Genomic DNA, 23308 nt, shown 5'->3' on the forward strand with positions numbered 1-23308 from the left:
TACCATATCCAAGGAACGCCAGGGACGGCCGAGAAAGCCCTGGACGTGGGCGCCTCTATATAATCTTTGGATGCAGCTCTCCACAAACAAGGCTTGCAGGCTGGTGAAGTCTATTCCTGTCATAGTCCAATGAAATCTCGTTTGCAATCGGATAGGGGATGGTAGGTACTGATGTTGTTGTTCTTTTACTTACATTATCTTCTTCCGTACCATCGAGGTATGTATGCAATACCTCAGCGACCCTTTCTGAACCTCGTTTTTCACTCTAGCATATTAGATGACTAACCATTCTCGTGTCTTTCTAGCCACAAACGGCGACTACTGATAATCGAAACTCTCCCTTCACCAATGAGGTCCTGCCTATCGTTGCAGCATCCCTCCATGAAGGCTCGAGTAGATACAATCTGAAGGATCTCAACTCGCTTGCTTAGACGTGCAAGCGGCTTTATGCACCATTGAGCCCTGTTATATACAGAGAATGTTTAGGTCAGCGCAGTACAACGCTACCGTTCTCCAGACGCGATCTTCCTTGCTTGATGGAGTTCACTTTGAAGATCCTCTGGTGGGGAAAAGGCTTGCTTGCATTCTTTTGTCTCGGAGTGATTCCCGGAGATCCTGCAACCATTAGTGTTCAGTTCCGCTGGATTAAAAAAAAGCTACGAATCTTCTAAGACATGTTAGAATTGACAAGTTGCCAAAATCCAGTAAATCAAGCCACATGCTACGAAAGGCCCTGGGGAGGTACTATTGTCGCAATGAGGGCCTCCTTGGGTTAGGGTTACTGCTAAGGGGGAGGGAGAGGGTATTATAGGGGAACATCTCTTGTATGCGAACCGTGAATAGTCCTTCCTGACTCTGTGCTATCTTATCATTACCTTGTCATGCAGATACACAGCACAGTGATAGCTTCATCTTCTGTTTCACGGGCTTTTTCGAGATCCCCCGTTGCTGAGATTTTCGAATTAAATATACACTAGCTTTGTTAAAGATATTTCGGAATCCAGTTGAATAAAATGCTTTGTTTATGGCAGTAAAATTCCGGATTAATGGTTGAGCCTCTTCCATTTCCTAAACGGGCAGTCAGTCACTCACTGGCGTTGACAACGTCTTTTCCGTCCAACTACTGAATCGTCGCCAGAATCACCACAGATATTTATTGTATCTCTATTCATATTTCGTTTACTTTTCTATCATCACTGGCATCTATACCAGCAGTTACGGTTCCTAGACGGTCCCCGCAGCTGTTAGTAACGAGCACCATGGTCTGTCTTCAACCCCACCACCCCGCGTCAAAAGGAAATCAAAAGCAAGAAAAAGGTCGAATAACTAATCAGCAAACGCAATGCAGCCCCCCAAACTCTCCAAAAGCGCCAAACAAGACCTCATCGTCTCCCACCTTCGCGCCACGCGCACCTGTCACACGCTCAAAGACCTCGAGAAGATGCTCCCCTCGGTGGCCTCGATCAACGGCATGCAGGTAAAAGAATACATCCAGATGCTGACGGACGAAAACCTCATCCGGGTGGAAAAAATCGGAAGCGGGAATTGGTACTGGTGTTTCGGGAGCGACGAGAAAAAAGCGCGGGAGACTCGTCTCGGTCAACTCCAGAAGGAAGTGGAGAAGGCCCAAGCGAGCTACGACGACATGGGATCGTGTTTGGCCGAGCAGTTGGCGAAACGGGAGGCCGAAGCGAACGGGGGCGGGGGCGAGTCCGGCGGTGACGGAAATAATGAGGATGAGAGAGACACTCTACAGTACCAGAAAGGGGTATTAGAGAAGCAGGTTCAGCAATTACAGGCGCAGTGGAAGGCTGTCATGCCGTCTACGGGCGATGGAGAGTGGAAGAGCGTGCAGGAGAAAAAGGCCGAATTGGGGACGCTGCGACAGACGGTGCAGCAGTGGACGGACAACATCTACATTCTGGAGGAGTACCTGGGTAAGCTGGCCGGCGGGGATCGGGAAATTATCGCGGCGGTGCAGCAGGAGTGTTATGGGGAGGAATATGTGGAGGGCGAGGGATTGCGGGAGATATAATTGTTTCTTCTGTGTGTGTACTTGTATTATTTCTCAACAGTGTCAGAATATCAACCCCCACGATCCGGGCCAACTGCTACATTAGTGGAGAGACCAAGAGAAAAGCAAAAGCTTGACTTGTGCCAAACGCGCGAATCCTTTTCTCCGCCTCCGCTGCTTATCGCGAACTGTTTCCCTTCATCGGCACCACCACCAGCGCCGGCATCTCTCCTTCTACCTCCTCTCCGTCTTCCTTGCATTTGCTATTAACCGGGATACACTGCTTAGAAAGTGTTCTTTTATCCGCGTCTTTCCTCTTGATTGTCCTCCATCTCCTCGCGCGACCTCCGTCTCCGTCCCCTTCCGGTATTCAACCGCCGACAATCGATCCCCGATTCCGACTTAATAGATCCGTCACTTCCTGCACCTTTGATACGTCGCTTTTTTTAAACCCTCAACTCTACCAGCGCCTACCTCATTCTTTCAGGGCGGGGAAGAAATTGGTTTGCCTGCTTCATCGACACGTCCGAAACGATGCGGCCGGCCAGTCCACGCTCTCCATCGTAATCCTTCCCCCCTCCTCCTCCTCGAATCCCTGAAGCGAGTCGACCGAAAAAAAAAAAAAGAAACCACACCCCTCCCCGTTATCCAAGTCTGTCTGGTTGGAAATACGAATTACAAAGAGAAAAGAAGGAGAATAGGTCCCGCGATCTCGGCCCCCTATCTCTGCGTGTCTCCTTGACGTTTGCGCCCGACGACGCCGTACGGAAATTACCTCACAGCTGGTTGGTTTATACTGGACTTGAAACGCCTCGAGAACGTACTACTGGTTTTGAACTCGTACCTGTCGGGGAATTGAGCTCTCCATTCCATACCGATCCCCTCCCTTCAACACGACTCTTCGATCTCGCAACTTGGCATTCATTCTCCTTGGTCTCGGCATACTTTGATTTTATACCATTGCTTCAAAAAGTTACCGTGCGTCTGGGTTGAGTGCGCGCGAAACAACAAACCATACTCCCCCGCTTACGCTTACTCCTTACATTCCATCCGTCGTCCATCTCTTTCTTCCCCTCTTCGCCCCCTCCCGTTTTGCACGGACTCAGCGGAGGAGTGACTGCATGTCATGTCAGTCGACTCCTTTGGCGCTCGACCTTCTTCGTCATCGCGCACCCGCAGCTCTATTCTCTCCCGGTTTCGCTCGCAGCTGGGCCACCGGAATCGCAGCATTAGCGATATCTATATCGAACCTGACGATCCTTGGCGTTCCTACTTCCCCGGCGATGCGATCAAAGGTACCGTTGTTCTGACCGTTGTACGACCCGTCCGCATTACACATCTGGTTGTTTGTCTGCATGGGGTGGTCAAAGTACACAGGAATGCGGTGCCGGCTAGCGAGGCGGGCCCAGATGTGGGAGTTCTCGGGCCAGGGCGTGGTCGTCGCGGGTCAGAATATCTGGGCAATGGCTTGGCGACATTGTTTGAAGATGAGGTTGTTCTCTGTGGAGAGGGTCGTCTCAAGGAGGGTATCTACAAGTTCCGGTTTGAAATGGGCTTTCCGCCGTATCCTCTGCCCAGTAGCATCAACGTACGTCACGCCTGGCTACTTATCCGACATCTGCTAACAATGTGGCTGCAGTTTGAACGAGGGACCATTGCTTATATGCTTACGTCCACCCTAACAAAACCAACAACGATCAACCCGACCATATCCTGCAAACGACGTGTTAATTTCCTCGAAAACATCGACATAGCTCCATTCCCAGCACCGAAAGCTCGCATAGTCACCTTGGAACCTGTTTCCAGACGTTCGAAATCCAGAGTCAAAGGGAAATCACCAGCGACAGACTCGACAGTAACCGCAACGACAACAACACCGCCACCACAGGCAGCTTCTTCAACAGCAGATACGCTCTCACGAGAGCCTTCAATGAACGGTGGGGGATCGACTTCGGATCATCGTGCTCCACTCAGTCCGGCTCCCAGTAACGTCAGTTCCTCCAGTCGGCTCAGCAACAGCAGCCAGAGTTTTCAGATCGGTAGCGACCCGAGTTCCTCCACCAGCACACGAATGCGGAACAGTGAAACACGGAGCATCACGCCTTCTACTCCCGATAAAACCATCACCGCCAAAACCGAAGTGCTGCGCGCTGGCGTGCTACCAGGAGATTCATTACCTGTTCATGTTACGATTAACCATTGTAGGCAGGTGCGCAGTGCGCACGGCATTATTATCACTCTATACCGTCAGGGTCGGGTAGACATGCACCCGTCTATCCCGGTTGGATACTCGGACGACGGCAAGAAACCAATCTACGAGGATTGCTATCCAAAATCGCGTACGGGTCTTGGGGGTCTGACGATAGGAACTAGCCGCAGCAGCAGCATTTTCCGAAAAGATTTATCTCAATCGTTCGCCCCGCTGATTGTTGATCCATCCAACATGACCGCTGTTGTCCGGACATCGATCCGGATCCCGGAGGATGCCTTTCCTACCATCACACGCACGCCGGGCGGCATGATCCATTTCCGATACTATGTAGAGGTGGTTGCAGATCTTCGAGGCAAGCTCACGTCTCCAGAACGCTTCTTGCCGCGGCTTAATATGGTTTCGAGCGGAAGTACATTTTCGCCTAGTGGGCAAATTCTCAATCCGGCCGATACCAGTGGGACGAATTCCGTCACTGCCAACTGGGCCGGCAATATCCTCGATACCGACCAGATTCGGCGCGAGAAGGGTGTGATTGCCGTGGCTTTTGAGGTTGTGGTGGGAACCCGCGACTCGCAGCGGGTGAATGGCGCCAGGGCTGCTACTACTGTCGGTAGTAATGCGCCTTCTGCGACTCCTGGGTCGGAGTTTCTCCCGTCAGTTGGGAATGCGCCTGTCGCTGAAGGAGGTGAATGGCTGGAGAATCCGAATTCTCTTCCCAGTGCTCCGGAGGAGTATCAGTATCCGGTCCAAGAGGACTATGGGTACGGATACTTCCATGATCCTCAATGGGCGGAGTATGCGGAGAATTATGGGCAGCCGCCACAGCATTATCACCATCATCAACCCTTTGCGCCGATGGCTGCAACCCCAGAGGCAGAGGAACCAATGGACGAAAAGGCACGCCTCCGACAAGCAGAAGAAACACTCCTCCCCAGTCGCCCGCCCGAGTCACCAGAAGCCGGTCCCTCAACAGCAGAATTGGCCGTCCCCACCGCTCCCGTCCTTCCCGAAGACGACCACATTAACGGCTACCACCACGTCCCCTCAGTCCCAGTCCGCGAGAACGGGATTTCCCCAGCCGTCATGTCAGCGGAGTCTGTGCACACGATCGTACCAGGACAACACGGGCATCATCCTATGGAAAGATCCAGCGCGCCTCCTGTTTCTACACCGACGCACGGAGACGACAAGCAGGAACTGGAACGGCAGCGGTTGATGATGGAGGCTAGTGCACCCGAGGATCCGGAGTCGTCGCATCATGTTAATGGGGCGCCTGTTGAGGAGGGCCCTAGTGCGCCGATTCTGGATGAGGATGAAGAGTTGGTTGGGGGGAGAGCGAATGGGGATGAGTCGTTGCCGCGGTATCAGCGGTAGCCTGTTGCATTTGGATTTGGGATCTCTTTTTACATTTCTTATTACGGTATAAGCATTGCATGTGTGTGATTTAGTTGTTGTTATCATTGTTTAAGATACCACTATGTTATGGAATGAAGCATCTTGAATGTCTATTCTAATCTGAGCGCGAGCACAGTAAAATACTTAGCATATACATAGTTCTGCCAGTATCTATCTCTAACAAGCTTCGCAGCTATTCATCCAATCCAGCTACCATAAACGCCGCATCGACACAATCCACAATCCAGTTAAGCCAACGAACGCATCGGTCAACGTCCTTAATCTCGCAGCAACTTCCTCCTCGAGTACCGCATAATAGTACAAACAAACATCAATATTCCCACCTCTGCAAGTTCAAGCAGATCCCTGTCCCGCTGCAGAAGTCAAAATATCAAGATAGCGCCCGGGAAATATATCACGCCCCAGTCAATATCCAATATCATGTATCGATATTGATGAAACTAGCCGATTCTGCAACATATCCGCTTCAGCGTCTTCACCTCTGGGGAATACCAGCCAACGAAGCGTTCATATCGCAATCAATATATGGGATAAATAAACAGTCGTCCAGACGACCGAAACGCCAGACTGCGCTGACTGCGGAGGCGCCGATGCGATGCGATGCGATGCAGAAGCCCAAGTGCGCTGACTCTCGCATAGCGCGAAGAGTCGCTTGGATGGTGTTGGAGAATGCGATGGTGATCGATTCACCTGGCGCGCGACTATTATAATTAGACTCTATACCCCTTCTTTGAACATATTTAAAGTCTGAAAATGTCCATCGAAGTGCCGGTGAAGTCGATCAAATTCAATCCACATGTTTACTTGTATGCAGCAGCCTAGGGCTTACGATACCGTACCGCAATAATACATGTTATTACGTGACGATACGATACGCTAGCCGCCGCATTTGCATTGAGATAAATCCTTCATCCTCTCATCGTTTTTCTTCGCTTTTTGCATTTTTCTTTTCCTTTCTTGTTGCTGGCAAGGATTAGAGTCTGGGCTACCCCTATTCGGTGTCTCCGTTTGTTGCTGAGAAGCTATTATATACTGCGCTTTCCCTCTGCGCTCTGACAACCACGCCCACATCTAAATCTACCTACCTATACTACTCTTCTATATTACTATTTCTTACACCTACCACTCGGCCCAAGAGTACACTCGACATCCAAAATGCCAGCAAAACCCTTCCTCCACCCCCTCAAAACACCCAAAACCGCCACCTTCCCCTCCGAACTCCACGACGACATTAACACCGCCAAAACCCCCTCTACCATCTCCGACACCATCAAGTATGAACCCGGCACCGCAACTCCCATCACCCCTCCAACGGCATACACCGAGTTTCTCAAGGCCTTGACGCCCGTGTTCACCAGCCCCGTCAGCGCAGGGACCAGTTTCCCCCGCTTCCAGTTCGACAAACCCGCAGGCCCCGCGGGACAGGGACCAGCTCAGGGTCCTACGTCTGCGCCGACGCCCACGTCCACGACCACTTCGCAGCCTGCGAGTGCGGTTAGCGGGACGTTTGGGTTCCATGAGCGTGAACCGCCTGTTAAGTCAGCTACGCTGCCTCCACCACCTGCCACGGCCACGGGCACTGGTCCGTACTCAGGGCCAGGGGGAATAAGAAAGCACCAGAGTCTTCGACGGCTGCGGATTCCGCCGTCGATGCATCTTTCGCCGATCACGACTGCGGCGAGTGATGCCCCGCGGAGTGCGACGACGCTGCGGTCTCCGTTTTCGCCGGGGGATTGGAAATTGAGATATATGGAGCCGCGGAGTGCGACGACAACTACGTCTACGGGTGGCGGGGGAAGATCGGTTAGTGTGCGACAGGTTGTTACGCGGACGGTGACGTATAAGAGGATGCAGTTGGAGGCGCCGCCGAAGGGGAAGGGGAAGAGGAGGAGGTATCATGAGGGGAAGGATGTTTAGTTTGGTTCTTTTTCTTTGTGTTTTGGTTCAGGTGGGTTGGACTGGGTGGGTTTGAATTGTTGGGTTTGGGTTGGGATTAGCACGTGGAGTCTGGAGTTTTATGTTTGTTCAATTGATATTTTTGTTTACAGCTGTGTCTGTCTGGCATCGGTAACGTAGGGTTAATGACATGATAATGCAATGCAATGCCCGGAATGATCCATCCATTCATCCATGCTCTACCTCTGTACAGCTACCCGTTCACTTAGTTAAACCCTGTTCTGTTGGTCCATCCTCCCATCCGACTGGCCACGGTCATCGACTGCGCCATTTCTCCTTCTGCCCTGTTGTGTACGTGAACACAGGCCTCCATCCCACAATCGCTTTCCAAACCTATAAGATCCACGGACTCCGCGCCGTCCACGTGTACAAGTGGTCCTTTCAACCCAAAGAAAGCTCACCGAGTGTCTGGATACGCGGTGGTAGTGCGCCGTGGCAGACCCGGGGGGATGGTACTCCTGGCGATTGGACGGGGAAGGGTCCGCGGGTTTCTTTGTTCTGGCTTTTTCGGATGCGTTGCGTGGGAAGTGGTTGGGTTGTGCTACTTACTGACCGATGAGTGTGTCTGTGTCTGTTGGGTCTAGGGTCGGTAGTTGGAGTTGTATACACCCAACTATTTGTCCAAACAACCAACGCACTTGTACTTGCATATAGGTTTGTAAATCCAATACACCGTTATCGTACGGTACCGTCCCATACATACGGAGTACATACAATCAACACATTGACTTTCAGCTCGGACACTCCGTCAGCAATAACATGCTCTGAGTGGTCGACAACGCGCTTGTTCTCTGTGTCGGTGCTATAAAAAGCTCTTCAAGAATGACCCCTCACTGCATCACATTTGTTGTCAAATGATGGTGTCCGGCGCATCGAGAAGTAGTCGTTAAGCGCCGGCGCTAGCACAGATGGGGTATGATCGGACGGGGTGTTTTATTGGTTTTTTTTGGATGTTTTGTACTTGTATTTTTTTTTTTTTTGCATTTGTATGGAGAATTTAGGGGACAAATTTCAAATAAAGGTGTTTATGTTCTCTATAAGAACTGTTCTGGTATAACTCAGGTATGTCTAGTGGGACAACGATCAGATATCCTGAACCAGGCCGGACAATGCATAACCACCCGGAGGGGTAAACAAGAAGAGGGGCTAAAGCAGCATCATCACAGATCCTGCAAGGTGAGAATCTCATCACAGTTTGCCCCGGTATTTGTTTCTGCAGAATTGACCGTTTGAGTAGTCACCACGATCCCCATCCCGTATATTCAATCTACTCCGTACAGGGTAGACTGGGCGGATATCCATAACCAATGCACCACAACTCCCGAGTATCCGTGCAGAGTAGGTACAGAGTACAATCACCGGCGACATTCGACTTCCTCTGACTGCATCTGACAGCAGCTGAAGATTGAGATCGGGGCAGAGTGACAGATGGACAGACGGACGCTGTGACGATGCACTGACTCGGGGCCAATAAGATTGCAGTTCTACGATGCCTTCATCACTTGTCACTGTCACTCTCTTCTACTATAACTGGGTCTTGTTTCCGGGGTTCTGCAGAATGTTAGTGGTTAATCTGGTCGCTTGGTTGGTTTTTTTGGGATTTCTCCGGTTGGGGTGTTTCTGTTCCGCGGTTTGTATGGATGGCCGCTTGTGGACTGCGGCTGGATTGTACAGATATGTGAGAATCGAACTGCATAGCTAGAGGAAGCCGTAGCAGACTTCGTCTACCTTCTGTACAGAGCACAGTAGAATGACAGCATATTCGGTCTAAATAATAGTCAGATGCCAAGCCTCTATAATTAGAACACCCCTCAATCTTCCTTATTCATCTTTCTCTCACCTAACTCAACTCACACCTCTTGTCTCCTTGTGTTCTTCGATAGATTCCACAGATCAACACTAACCGCTCACCTCTTCATGCACAACCCCCCTCACCTACCGAATCTGGCTGCCCCCCAGTCCTCCCAATAACCTATCCCGACACCATCGATCCTACAGCTTAACCGCCCAACCCAATCCACGCTACTACGCCTACAGCTCCAGTCAGCGACAACCGCCATAATGACAGCCCCATTCACCCCCGACAGCGCGGCTCCCGAGCCCTCCACCCCAAACAGCGCCATCTCCATCACAGCCCTCGCCCGCTTCGAGTTCGAAGCCGGTAAAGCCAACGACGGGACTAAGATCCTCATGGTCGAATGGGAAGACAGGAGGGCGGGGTCATGGCATGTGTTCTGGGAAGGGAAGAAGGCTGTCTTGCCGGCCGACGAGCAGACGAGTGAGAGCACGAGGAGGTTTTATTTCTTGTTGCCGCCGGATGTGACGATTCCGCCGGTTGTTACGCTCAAATATCATCACCCAGCTTCGGGTCAGATGACAAAAGAAAACGGGGCGGATACAGGGGCGGAACAGAAACCGAACACCATCCAGCTAAACCCGCTGCCTGCGATTTTTCCGCCCGAACTAGGGGTCACCGGTCGGTCGGCTGGAAAAAAGGGCGTGTTGCATACGATATGGGCGAAGAAGAGGCTGCAGGTTCTTGAGAAGGAGATCCGGGAGGAATGTTTGAATAATGCGGAGGGGATCGCGCTGCATATGGCTGTGCAGGAGAAGGAGTGGATTGAGACGCATTTTGGATTGGGTCCTAATGCGGATACTAGCGATGCCAACAATGGAGGCCATGACCACGGGAGGAATTACCCCATGGGTCCGACGACGCCGGTGTCGCCAGGTGGGAGTGGGAAGTTGGGGGAGAAGCTTAAGGGGTTGAAGTTGCAGACTAGTGAGCAGGGGTTGTCCCCGAGGGAGGGTATGTTGTTGTATCTTGATAGGATGTTGGGTGTTGTGCTAACGGGTATAGGATCTGCTGCTCGTCTCCTCTCGCCTCAATCTCCAGATGTCGCCGTTTCGTCCTTTAATTCCTTCCATAGCATCCACAATCCCAATCCGCCTGCCGTGAAAGCAGTGGCACCGCCAGAGTCGATTCAGGCGCAACAACATGCCAACAATGGCAGTAGTGGATTCGCGTCTATGAACTCGCTGGCAGGGCCGTCCAACCCAGACCCTGGCGAGGAGTTATTCGCAAAGGCCCTGAGTCCGCGATCGCCAGATCTACCCCGGAGTCCATTCTCATTTGCGCCGGAGACTTTGCATATGTGATTCTGCACCTTATTTTTTGATTTTGGCTGTATATAACGTGTTATGATTCCCCCCTCGTTGCATATGATACCAGCATGGCCGTACCATGAATGGAGTTGAATCCTGTATATAGAATGGAGTGTATTGGTACAAAGCCACATAACAAATCCCTTCACAACACCCCAACAATCACCGGCTAATTCTTCTTCTTCAACCCTTGCTTTTTACCCCCAACCTTAACAGCCGACGAAGTCCCCTCCCCATCTCCATCCGTCCCAGTCCCCTCCTCCCCTTCCTTAGCAGACGTTTCATCCAACGACTCAAACTCCAAGGCATCCTTCCGCTCCGCATACCACTGCCCCGCCTGCAACACAAGCACCCCAACAAGCACTAGCGCCAAAATCGTATTACTCGCCGAAAGCACCTTCAACGAATCCTCCCTCCCCAAAATCTGTCCCCCCGCACCAGCAGCGCCCGCACCGCCGGCGGCACCCATCTGCTGTGCCTCATCCAGCAACCCCTCGCTAACCTTCTCATCGATATAATCCCCATACCGCCCGTCCGAAACAAGCCGCAGACCTTTCACAATATTCGCGATATACACCGTAACACCGCACATATACAGCACCAGCGATGCGCCGTCGAAGAGCATATTCGATTCAGAGGGTTTGTAGAGCTTCGTCAAGAGACCCGCTAGACCCAGGAAAATGACGATGTGGAGGATGCGCGGGATTAGCGGAGGGGAGGCGTGCAGGAAGCGTAGGTGGGATTCGAGGTAGTCGTAGTGCGAGGCAGGGGTTGGAGAGGTGGACCACAGAATTGGGTAGTCGTAGGGGAAGAGGGAGAAGATTATGCCGAGGAAGAAGCATGTTGCTGTTGTTTTGTTAGTTGCGGTGTTATGAATGAGTGTGGTTCGGGGGGTGATGGGGGACGCACGGCAAACGATTAGGAAGGTCGCAAAGGACCCGATGCTCATTATTGCCATGGTGAGCGTTGTTGCACGGGGTTGGTGAGGTGTTGGTGGTTGTGACGAGGTGGCTTGAGGGGGAAAAGTAAGAAAGATAAGACGTGAGGTTGGTGTGGTGGTTTGCTGCCTGAATTGCCAGGCACATACAAACACCGCATTCACATGTAAGTATGAACTATGAGATTCACCGGCGACTTGGATATTGAGACCATCTAATATCCATGGCCATTGTTACTATTCCAAACCCGGGAATTGCGTGATATTACAGACTAGACTGCTTTGAAGCATTGCCAAAGCTTTGGATCCATCCTAATGGTCATAGCTTGAGTATCCAATGAAAGTCAGAACTTCTGAATCAGAAATTGCATCGCGGATCAAGACCCAGAATATCATTCTGTATTATGACCGTCAGAGTCAATCCAGCAAACGCCAAAATGGCCGGCAATGGATGATGGACTGCACAAACAGCTCGATCGCACTCTGGGCAGCTTCATAAGCCATCCAAGCACTCGACCACACGATGTAGAATTGATCTCTGCATAATTTTAATACATGGAGCAGTGCGGATTCAATCAAGGCTGAAGGATTTGACTTTTGTGAACTAGGAACATGGATAACCGGGCCAGACAATTCCCCCATTACGGTTTGCCAAAAGGCATCCGGGGTAAGCTTGAATTGTCCGTGGACTTGCCGACTGTGCAGAGGAACGCAGGCTACCAGGGCTGATGATTGACTACGATTGTGAACCTGTTTATGGAAATATCGAACGAAAATTCGAACAGGCAGTCAAAATTTAACGACCAGACTTCTCCAACTGCGTTATGTGCTCAAGTCAATCAAGAGTGACAAGGTAGCATCAAAGTAAGCCTGCCATATGGGCCGTTCTGTCTCAATAGGTACCTCTTGTCAAAAGACGAACATGCCATGCGAGCCTAATTTTTCTGTTCGTTGGGCAAGGTACAATATTGGAACAAGAAAAGAAGCACAATAGATATTATGGAAGCTCAGCTATGTTGGAGAAGTCGACGAAGCACTCGTCACTTTATTTACATCTCCTATCTACCTGGTAAACGATGCCAAGTTGAATGGAGTTGCCAGTCACATTACGGCACGGACTAATGATATTTGTTCCTGAAATCAACGCGTGCACCACCCGATAGCCCTGTGTATCAGAGCACCCATAACATAGAGTCCGATAGCAGCAAAGATTTGCAAATAGTAAAATAACGAGGTGCACCAAACCCAACCAATCATAAACAAGCCAATGATCAGAAACTGTAAGAACCTTCGAAGCCAATGATGATCTTGCGATACGGCTAATTCAATAGTGAGAGAGCAAAGCACTACGCAATAAAAGCAGTAAATTGCCGTTGGAATAGCGACTCCCGACCTGCGAATGGAATTCAAAAGGGCTGACCCATCTGCCATGCTGGTGAAAACAAGGTATCCTATAAAAATGCAAGACACATAAATGTAAGTAATTGCTGTTCCAAGGCAGCTAGTGTGGGAAGCCCAGCCTGTGTCTGGCCTTTCGAGGTCCTCAAATGTACTATATCTGATAGAGCTCAAAGGGAGTCGAGAGGATTGGTGACCGTCGGATGGCCGCTGTGGCACTGAAGACTCCTCACCTTTTAGGTCTGTTTTGGATAGCTTGATCTTAGAAATGGTTCATAGAAATTAAACTTCTTAAGAACTTACTTTCTTCCAGAGTTCCAATAATGCTGATGAGGGGCGCCGCCAGTGCAAATACAGAGACGACTTGGCCGAATGTCCATGCTTGCTTGTTTAAATCAAGGGGTTCCATCTTGCTGTCAGGAGACAAGTCTTTAACCAGACGCAAAATACCCCAGAGAAAAGCTGCGAAGACCCAGCTTACCTGGTATGAGTTAGGAAGGGGGATTGTGAACATTGGTCAAATAGGGAACATACCTCGACAGCGAATGAAGCCCATGAATCCAGCACGAAACGCAAAATCATCACGATACCAAAAATAGGCCGGTATCCGAGTGAACAAATATCTCCTTCTGTACAGAGTATTCTGAAAAGAACCCAGAGAAGTCGCTGCATCTGGCCATCAAGCCATTTAGTAGCTCGGCTAACACCCACAGAGAGAGTCTTATGTAGCCTCACAACCTGAGAGACAAACGCAACCATGACAAAGCTTGCGGAGATTACCGGTGTCCAGAACCATTCCAATGGCTGCCAGGACTCCACAGAAGGTATAGATTCCATGGATTCCACCCATTCCTTGTTTGGCCCAGGTTTCAGATAGCAGCCAACGATACAAATAGTGGGGGTAGCTTTGGTATCCTCAGATAGCAAAAGCCATTTGGGATTTGCCGTAATTAGTAGGCCAGCAGCTAGTAATGCCGCAAGTACACCCATTGCGAATAATCTCCATATGCGCTGAAAGGTATGCGTATGAAGATGTCGTCGCAACATCGTTAGGCATAAAAGATGCGTCAGACAGGAGAACCATGCCAGATCAAGAATAGTGCGCCATTTCAAAGCTGCCAGGCCACATTGAAATTGTGCAAATCCGCTGAGAAGGATTGCAAAGCCGGTGACAATCTGGAGGTCACTCATGAGCAGAATGCACTTTTCCAGGTGTAAGCGTTAGCGAAATTAGGTCACGGTAAGAATCAGTTCAGGGGGTTACACAATATCTATTGAACGATGTGACAAACTGACAAGAATGGGTCATGTTTGTCTTGGGCAGATAGAGCATACATTGATCAGGACTCTCTCAAGCCGAAACCTAGCACGGGGTGAAAAAAGTTGGCGTGAGCCCAGGACCCGTTTCGAAATATATGCCGGTCCAGACCGTAACCACCTTAGCAAAAAGTCATCCAAAGGATTGAGGCGATCCGACAGAGCCCCTTCCTGGGCTGCGTCGAATGGATCGAGCGAAGGGTCATAGACGGTGACATAATACACGATGATGATAAGGACAGCAAGGCCTGCGGTAGCAACATAGTTAATTATCACCTAAGAAAGGAAGTCAGAACAAAATAGAACTCTCTTTGAGGAGAAACTGAATGACCCCGGCCCCGCTGATGTCACTGTCAGGTACATAACGCGGCGGCGACGCTGAGCAGTTGATATTACACAAATTAGCCATGACTATGCAAGAGCGGAGCCATGTACAGAAAACATATACATCAACATGGTTATAGATCTTGAGAAGACGGTACTACGGAACGGGTGGTGGGACTACCCTTTTTAATAAATATTGCTGGATGACCGTACACAGCCCCACAGGGTGAGGCTGAACCGCGTGAAGATCTATACCACAAAGAATCTCATGCATCTCGACATTGCCATACTGTTACAACACTATGCTGACGACAGCTGAGAACAACAGCGCCGAAGGAACATGTCAGCCGACCAATCCCTGCCAGACCAAGCAGGTAACCTACTCCCGTGTGAGGCCCAGCTCTGACTGTCACACCACCTGCTCGAACAAATATGATCCACCGTAGCCATACACTCTGACAACGGCGACAGACCACCAGCCCACACAAAAACTCCTACACATCGCGACTGGACGACTTGATGGCTCCTATCACCCGGCGTTCGGCCAGAGGCCATGTGCCAGGCGCGCCCCAGCTGTGGAAAGACCACTGGATACAAGACATATCCGCGCTAGTGAAAACCTGAAAACTGGAAAAGCCAGATAAACAGATCGTGGGCAACCCAAATGACCCAACACGGCACCGCCGGCCCTACCACCGCCGGCCGCAGACATAGAGGTGGAAACCCAGGAGTGGGGGATGTCTCTTTTGATTTTTCAGCCAAGGCTCTCCTCTGCAAGGATGTACTCGTGTTGGGAATGCTCTCTTTGAGTTGACTCAGGGACCTCAGTAGTTGAAATTTGAGATGCCGTGGGGTTCTGTAGCAATTTTCGGCCGGACGTTTGGAAGAATGTTTTGCTGGATACGCCATACGCACAAGACGTTTCTAGCAAGTGGAAACCTTGTTTAATCGCATTCATTAGGTTTTTTTCTTTATCTGTCAAGACAGTCTCTGGATGGCGAATTTCAGCTTGTTCCAAGACAGAGATGAGGCAGTCCAGTAAGAATCTGTAGCTCTCCTCATTCTCATTTGAGATAAACCAAAAGCCAGCAAAAAGAGTCTTGTTACAAGCTGTAAACCCAACAATATCCAGAAGTGGCATCTTGTACTTGTTCGTTTTTTATGTGCAGTCCATAAAAAGGATGGTTGGATACTGCTGAAGAAGCTCCAATGATGTCTTATGACTGCAGAAAACAGCAGTTATAGCATTATCCTCATTTGCCTGGTAGCTGAACACCCTATCACCATTATCTGGGACCCAGCTCAGCAACGCTTGGACAGGTGTTTTGCCGTCTAGCAGTTCGTGGTGCATTTTCAGCCGCTTATTGTATATGTCACGAGGTTTCAGGCCGGATGAGCTATCCTGGTCATGGAGAGATGATAGGATTTGGCGAGTGCTCATCCCTGCCTCAATATAATCCTCAATCAATGCCATTTTGGCCTCCATTCCATCACGACGGACCATTGGATGGGTAGAACGAGGTGATGGTGCATGGTTATGCCTGGCCTCAGCTAAATCAAGATACCATTCATCATCTGCCTCAAGGCGTAGAATTAGCCGAAATGGACAGCCTGCCAGCTTGGTCTTCCCTTTTCGAACACGGCTATTTTCATCAATTCGAGACCGATATTCTCCTGCGCGACTGCAGTGTAGATAAACACGGTGCAAAACATCATCTGATTTGCGCTTTTTGGAGTTTTTTGTTGTCAGCGAGTAGCCATGGTGACCAGTAAACTCATTGAGGAATTTCATAGCGGCTTCTCGGGTGGAAAATGTCTCACTGACTGGAGGGGGTGGGATCTGGTTGTGCAGTTCAGCTGTCACCAGGCACAATAGACGTGGATGATGATAGCTCTTGATGGCCATCACCATCAGAACTCTCATAGCCAACGAGATTGAGCGACATTATGGCTAGTTATGCGTGTTTGAACTTTGAAGTTTGAGTACAGCTCTCATCTGGCGCCTTTGTTTACCTGGATATCAAACCCTACATTCTAGCCCTGGAGCTAGTACATATAAGGTTACTTCTTTATCACGTGATAGTCTGATTGACGTGGCGTGGAAATCATCAAGGGTGTGACATCAAAAATACGGGGTGTGGCAGTAGTAGCTCCCTATGAATAAGGCGAAATACGATCAGCCAGCCACGATTTCATAGTCGCCTTGTATATTTGCCACTTTGTGAAACGGCGAAGCTGTGAGTCAGCTTCCTCGAATTGATCGTCATATAACCTACACATATTATTTTCAATTAAAAGAGCTATGTGTGGTACTTTGTAGAATCCTCCCTTCTTCATAAGGACTACACAGTTCCAACACGACCTAGGCCCATATGCTTCCGCAGTCGCCGGACCAGCTGCATGTCTCTAGCCTGTATGGTGACACGCCTGGCATGGATGGCACATAGACCTGGACATGGGTACTGTCACAACCTGGCTTCTCTCGTATTGTACCTAGGGTTCTAGTTAGTTGTATTCGAGACAGGACACTTACCCTAAGTGTCTCCCAATATATGCGTATGCTCAATGCCCCTCCGGGTCCGGTTCGTGATGAAAACGCCTGGTTTACTTCGCACGTTCAGTGACGACCAAAAAAAGACTGACTCCCACGGATCTATGTGGTTCCTTGGTTCAATCCGACCCAAACGAGGATATCGCACTAGTTACTTATACCGAGAGATTGATCGGACCGGATGCCTGATGGGGTCTGCTGGAGTTGAAAGTGACTGACGGTGATATTACGGATGTGATGTGATGTGATATCAACATCAAGCTACTATGTTGAGGGAATTTAAAATTTTGGTATTCAGACGATTATCACGGAAAAGAAAACATAGGAGAGACTGCATCGCTATACGGAATACTAGGCTAGCAGTTGAAATAGAGATCTACTCCTATGGACGCATGCCGACCAATAGAGTTCGATTTGCTTTACATGTACTACAGGGGTAGGTATTCTAAACGGCTTGCAAATATGATACTGTTGGTACCTTGTACAGGCTACAATGCTCGACCAAGAAAAGGAATTAAACGGAATCAGTATACATTCCACTATCTAACACTCATACAAAATCAAAGCCTGCAAATGGGTTATCAAAAGCCAAAACAATACTTAAACAAAGTGAACTCATCATCGTAATCAAAACACATCACATCCAAAACACCATGACTCCTTAACAAATGGGTATGCGCGAATTGTCTTTCCTGTCCTGCAGAAGAGTAAAAAGTAAACAAAATGTCATGCTCATGCATAAGCAGAGACCAAATAAAATGAAAATGTAGAATCGCTTTTCCAACGCCAGTACCAGCCATGAACTCCGTCCAAATTAGAATCCCATGCCACATGCCAAGTCATCATGGTTTAAATGAGCAAGTAATGCCACCCGTTGCGTTGCATAATGTCCCTCCAGCTAACTGTCTGCTTTGGCGCGGCCATTAAAGGCGCGTGTTCTGGCGACGCGGAACGTTCTAGTTTCGCGACGGGGCTCGCGGAGCCAGAACCAGAGCCCTCAGACGGGTTCGAGTAGAGTTCCTCTGGCATGTAAACTGGCTCCTCAAGCTCGTCCGCCTGGCGCCAGACTTCCTGCAGTAGACGGTACATGCGACCAAAGCTGCCGAGTTCTGCGTGCTCCTCAAGAGAAGCTGCGCGCTGAGCGAGAATGGTGCGGAATTCACTACCCGGCGACGAGAACGAGCCGGTGATGAGCAAAGGCCAGACGAGCGAGCGGTCGAAGCCGGTTGGTCCTGTGGGGATGTAGTTCAATGTTTCGATGAAGGCGGAGACCAGGTTGATGGTGCTGGGTTGGTTGCGGTCGAAGCCGGGCACGAGACTGCAGAGGTAGATGCGGGCGGCGATGCGGAAGAGGCGGGTCATGTTCTTTGTCAGGACGTCGGTGCGGATGGCACCCGTAGTCGGGGAGTACGGGTGTTCGAGGGTTTGGTCGGCGGGTTCGGTGAATTCGAGTTGTTGGCCGAGCGCGGAGACATGCGAGCAAACGGCCATGGAGTCGATGCGGCCGGAGGTTCTGAGGGCGTCGAGGCAGGCGATTTCGGAGATGAGGTACATGACGCGGTCGTCGCAGCCCATGAGCTCGCGGAGACCGGAGGAAGAACCGCTGAGGTGCTTGGAGCGGTAGGTGTGGGCGAATTGGGGGGTTGTTCCTTGCATGGTCGAGCCGAGGATGTCGATCCATGCGGCGAGGGTCATGTTGAACGGAGGAGAGGGCATGTAGGGGCTTCCGGCGCTAAGCATCTCGGTCGGCAGGCCGAGGCGGTTGACCAGGTTCGAGGCTGCTTGGAAGTGGTCGAACCAGGGGATGTCGGGGAGGTAGTCATCCGCGGGACCGACGGAGCAGTGGAAGAAGATCATGGCGAGGGTTGCGTCGAGGATTTCCTCGTGGTCGACGTCTTGGCCCAGGGCCTGGCAGAGTTGGGAGACGGCTTCGTAGCGGTGGCGCATGATGTCGTGGTCGATCTGCTCTGAAACGATTCCTACTGTGGTCTTGAGATGGATGGCGGCCACACTGAGACAGCAGTGGAGGTAGCACTTGTTTGTTTCTAGGGCACGGAGGATGGTCTGCGCACGAGGCTGTCCCTGCTGGTGCGCCTCCAAAACCGGGAAAATCAAGCGCATCACATTGTGGATGAAGTGGTCCAGGAGTGGCCGGTCTTGGTCGCTCACGGGAATGTTACTCTGCATGGTTGTGTAGCTTTCAGCCGTGTCCGTGTCGCACAAAGCCGGGTCGATGCCCTCGAGGGTCGGGATCTGGGTAAAGCAATCATCCTGGAGCCATTCGTCCCCTGGGAATGTCGGAAGTGGCGCATCGATCTGGGGAGGAGCGAATGAGCTGAATGTGGATATTGACGAGTCGTGGCGCAATGGAACATCATTGATGTAGGTCTGTCGCTCAGTCTTGACATCAATCTCGTAGGGGCCGTAGGGACCGTATGCGACGGTGTCCATGGTAGCGACAGGCATCTGCGAGGGAGCAAAAAGGTCGTATTGTTCCGACATGACAGGATAGCTAAACTCGTATTCCGGGGGGGTGACAGGCGAAGCGACCAGGTTGCGACGAATAAGAGGATCTATACACGCTTGTCATTAGCTGGAGCTCCCAGAAAGCAACAAAGAACAAAGAGCTACCTGTCACGCTAGCATTGCGCTCGCTCATTTTTGTCTGCTTGATTTTGTTCTTGATCTCCTCCTTTTGGTGTCTCCGGTGCTCAGGGTTCCCCCACCAAATCGGGCGCTTGTATTCGCATTGGACACGGAGGTTGTTGCAGGCACTGCAGGAGGGATGTTTCTCGTCGCATTTCTTCCGGCGCAGACGACATGTGAAGCAGCCTGTAGGTCAGCACCGCGTTTCCGAACAGGCACAATTGTCTTTCTGACTTACCAGAACGCGACCTTTTGTGCAACCTGTTCTGTCTTTCGGTCCTCTCCATGGGGGTAGAGGGAATCTTTGCTGGAGGAGATTCCGACTCGATCTTCTTGGCGACTCTAGGCTTGGGAGTCGACTTCTTTTTTGTGGCAGGCATTGTGGTTATAAGGGTATAAGGGAGTCGCTAAGAGTGCAAAGGAAGAAACGAATAGCTGACCAGCAGCAAAGCAATAGCAATGGTTGGAGTGGAGTGCAGTAGTGGTGTTGAGTATGGACAGGAAATAAACGGACAGGCCGGGGGCACAAGCTTTAAAAGCAACATCATGAGTGTTTCTATTTTGGAGGATCGGAGAATTGCGGTGGTGTTCATTTCTCAGGCTGGTCTCTGGTGTGTCTGTATACAAGCGCGCGGGGTGAGGATGATCCTGGCCGATCGACATGGGTCCTGCCAATGAGAGCATTTGTCTTAATTTGCTATCTTTAGCTGGTTAATTGTCGTCAATTGCGGCATTTCTCAGTTCACATGGTCAGCAAACAGTTACTCTCACTATGTTTATTCTTTCGATATCATACTTTCATCCTCATGCTGTCATTCAACACATACACTCTGTATACTACTGAGCCTCATAGTATCTACCAGTGCAGTACACCGTATTGTTGACTCGACACTAAAAATTTGAATGTGATTGTGATAGAGACACGCCAAGCTTCCATTTCTGGATCCTGATTGGTTCGGATTCTCGGCCTGTCATGCAGACGGCCCGTGCACTAACCTTATCTGGTTAGGTTATTAGGCACATAACCGCCCAATCTGGATAATTATGGAACATTGACCCCCTAAAACGGGAATTACTATTCTTATCGGCGGCTAATTAATGCGATTAGACCCTGCAGTGCATTGCATTAGCTTGCATCTTATGCACTTCAGTCACACTGTCACCTCACTCCAAGTAGGAATACTGTCCAGACTACTGTCTACGTTCATGTCTTTTACATCTATACCAGGTTGATTTTCTGATTGTAGATATATAAAATACTCTACAATACCCATTCCAACAACAGCATTCAATCAAGAAATAAACAGAGTAATCAATGGATTTGAATCTCTCCTGCACTCATCCCGCCATCACATCACAATCCCGCAGCATCACACTCCACCCACCAATCACAGCCCTAAACTGCCCATCACCAAATCTGCACCTCCAGCACACACCATTTTAGCGTCTTTTACTATCTCAATTTTTTTGCTCGGTTATCTGTCAGAATATGACTTCCTTAGTCAGTTACAAAATTCCCTCCCAGTCTCACCGCATACGTCGCACCGTACCTTGCTGACTCGAGCAGGGTCGTACATGAATCTGCTACACTGAAACTTTTTACACCGGGTAGGATACGAGTAGAGTAGTCAGGTACGGAGTACATCGTACGAGTCATCTAATGATCCTTATCCTAAAAGAAAAGGAGGTTGGATCACGGTGACAAATATCGTTCCTTGCAGTCTCTACATGTGCCATAAGCCATAACTAGTATAGACCCGAATAATAACCGGGATGCGCTGCGATACGATGCACTAACTTCCGTCCATTCCGTCGCTAATTTTGTTCCATTAATAGACTTAAACTCTCACAATTGTCCATAATTAGCAACTTCCCTGCGGGGGTCTGGCGAGCATCCATTGGGCAGCATCATCCCCCAACATCCATGCCCTTCTAACAAGGTATCAAGAAACAGCCGCCAATAACCCAAATAGAGCACAACCGCTAACATCTTCTCTCAGCGTCAGTTTCGCCTCAGATCGACTCCCGGCGCTAACGGGCACCACATGGCAGTTGACATCGACAAACAACAGCCTATCATGTTCAAGTCACGCCATGGCTTGTTTCCCGGAACCTACCGATGGGACTAATGCAGTGGATGGTTTTCGAAGACGCGGGGAACCTTGAGGTGTTTGTTGCTATACTTATCTATGCGGGCTTGGTTTGGCGCTGTTGGTTCGTGCAGTCTGGTCCGTGGCTTCTTTGTGCCTGGTCTTGATGTCTAGGCTATGCAAACATTGACGTGGGCGACGTTTTGCTGGAATAGGAATGACGTAGGGATTGGGGCCAGCACTTCGAGGTTGCGGTCAGTGTTTGTTGGACTAGATCATTTGATAGAGGCGTGGCTTGGTTTGAGTTTGAATGGGCCTTGGCTATCCCTACCGACAATGCAGCTAGATACCGAAGCCATGTTTGCTCACTCGAGGCTCCTTGTGATTGATGGTGCCCGTGCCGTATAGCTCGTCTTCCGAGTCCATTTGGCCATCACTCCCCAACATCACGAGGCATCGGAGGACATGCTTGCTACACTGAAGCCCCTTGCGATGAACAGCATGAATGAGTGCTGTTCCGTATGCCGAGTGTTTCAGAATCTCCGATAACCAGCCACCGCTCCTTCCAACACCGCATCAGGTAGTGGCGAGGGATATTTGCTAGGTTCAACATTCCTTCTAATATTTTGGATACATCCAGTCCGCATACAAGGTCATTTACGTGTTCTGTCATAAATTCCATGACAACAAAGAACTGTGAACATGGATTCGCATTGAACAAGGTTGTCATCGAACACAATCCCAAATGGACTCGTGACTACGGCACAGAGGGTTGGTCTAGCAAACATCTTTCACCGATGGCTAGCCGATGTTGGGTGTCTTCGTTTAACTTCAAGTCAATCCTGGACCAACACTCATCAACCCTGAAATCTAACGAGATTGGGCTTTAGCAAACTTGTCTGCCAGGGGTAGACCTATCGTAGTCCAATCGGCGTAGATATGCTCAACATACATTCCGCGTGGTATCAATGTCATCATTTAGGTCAATTCAAAATGCACTCGAGATTTTCTGGGATAGAAGGTTTCTGATCTAGCAAGCCTATTTTCTTCTCATATAACGGGTAGTATAGGTTGCCGCAGCGTAGGGCTTCCCCGCTCTCCTTGAGTCATATCAATACTTGTTTACGAGCACATTCCAGGTTTTTAGACAGGTGCAGATGACTTCGTTGATATAGATTGATACAGACGAACATTGACTGGCATCGTAGGACACGGCGACAGCAATAGAGCCATCATGCTTTGTCCCCCCTCAATGCCTAGGATAGTTGTCACTCGATCATAA

The 23308-nt window shown here is 50.0% G+C and overlaps 7 protein-coding genes across 7 annotated transcripts; 4 read left to right on the forward strand and 3 right to left on the reverse strand.

Annotated features, from left to right (window-relative positions):
- Positions 1-1259: 1259 nt before the first annotated feature.
- On the forward strand, positions 1260-2035 carry ACHE_10685S (putative GAJ protein; the record flags this gene model as incomplete). Its single annotated transcript, XM_043282019.1, has 2 exons — positions 1260-1262; positions 1349-2035. 2 exons carry the CDS (start codon positions 1260-1262, stop codon positions 2033-2035), a joined length of 690 nt encoding a protein of 229 aa, XP_043131805.1.
- Positions 2036-3140: 1105 nt separating this feature from the next.
- On the forward strand, positions 3141-5600 carry rim8 (pH response protein PalF; the record flags this gene model as incomplete). Its single annotated transcript, XM_043282030.1, has 2 exons — positions 3141-3602; positions 3654-5600. 2 exons carry the CDS (start codon positions 3141-3143, stop codon positions 5598-5600), a joined length of 2409 nt encoding a protein of 802 aa, XP_043131806.1.
- Positions 5601-6797: 1197 nt separating this feature from the next.
- ACHE_10687S (uncharacterized protein) lies at positions 6798-7559 on the forward strand (the record flags this gene model as incomplete). The annotated part of the gene is made up of 1 exon (XM_043282041.1): positions 6798-7559. The coding sequence occupies one exon, from the start codon at positions 6798-6800 to the stop codon at positions 7557-7559; it is 762 nt and encodes a 253-aa protein (XP_043131807.1).
- Positions 7560-9659: 2100 nt separating this feature from the next.
- ACHE_10688S (uncharacterized protein) lies at positions 9660-10757 on the forward strand (the record flags this gene model as incomplete). The annotated part of the gene is made up of 2 exons (XM_043282052.1): positions 9660-10407; positions 10459-10757. 2 exons carry the CDS (start codon positions 9660-9662, stop codon positions 10755-10757), a joined length of 1047 nt encoding a protein of 348 aa, XP_043131808.1.
- Positions 10758-10932: 175 nt separating this feature from the next.
- On the reverse strand, positions 10933-11721 carry ACHE_10689A (putative secretory component protein shr3; the record flags this gene model as incomplete). The annotated part of the gene is made up of 1 exon (XM_043282063.1): positions 10933-11721. The coding sequence occupies one exon, from the start codon at positions 11719-11721 to the stop codon at positions 10933-10935; it is 789 nt and encodes a 262-aa protein (XP_043131809.1).
- Positions 11722-12840: 1119 nt separating this feature from the next.
- Positions 12841-14289, reverse strand: ACHE_10690A (uncharacterized protein; the record flags this gene model as incomplete). Its single annotated transcript, XM_043282075.1, has 3 exons — positions 12841-13340; positions 13402-13579; positions 13633-14289. 3 exons carry the CDS (start codon positions 14287-14289, stop codon positions 12841-12843), a joined length of 1335 nt encoding a protein of 444 aa, XP_043131810.1.
- A 3850-nt stretch (positions 14290-18139) lies between these two features.
- ACHE_10691A (Zn(II)2Cys6 transcription factor) lies at positions 18140-20316 on the reverse strand (the record flags this gene model as incomplete). The annotated part of the gene is made up of 3 exons (XM_043282086.1): positions 18140-19863; positions 19922-20122; positions 20175-20316. 3 exons carry the CDS (start codon positions 20314-20316, stop codon positions 18140-18142), a joined length of 2067 nt encoding a protein of 688 aa, XP_043131811.1.
- Positions 20317-23308: the final 2992 nt, after the last annotated feature.

This window comes from Aspergillus chevalieri, chromosome 1 (assembly GCF_016861735.1).
Source record: "Aspergillus chevalieri M1 DNA, chromosome 1, nearly complete sequence".
NCBI classification, from domain to species: Eukaryota; Fungi; Ascomycota; class Eurotiomycetes; order Eurotiales; family Aspergillaceae; genus Aspergillus; species Aspergillus chevalieri.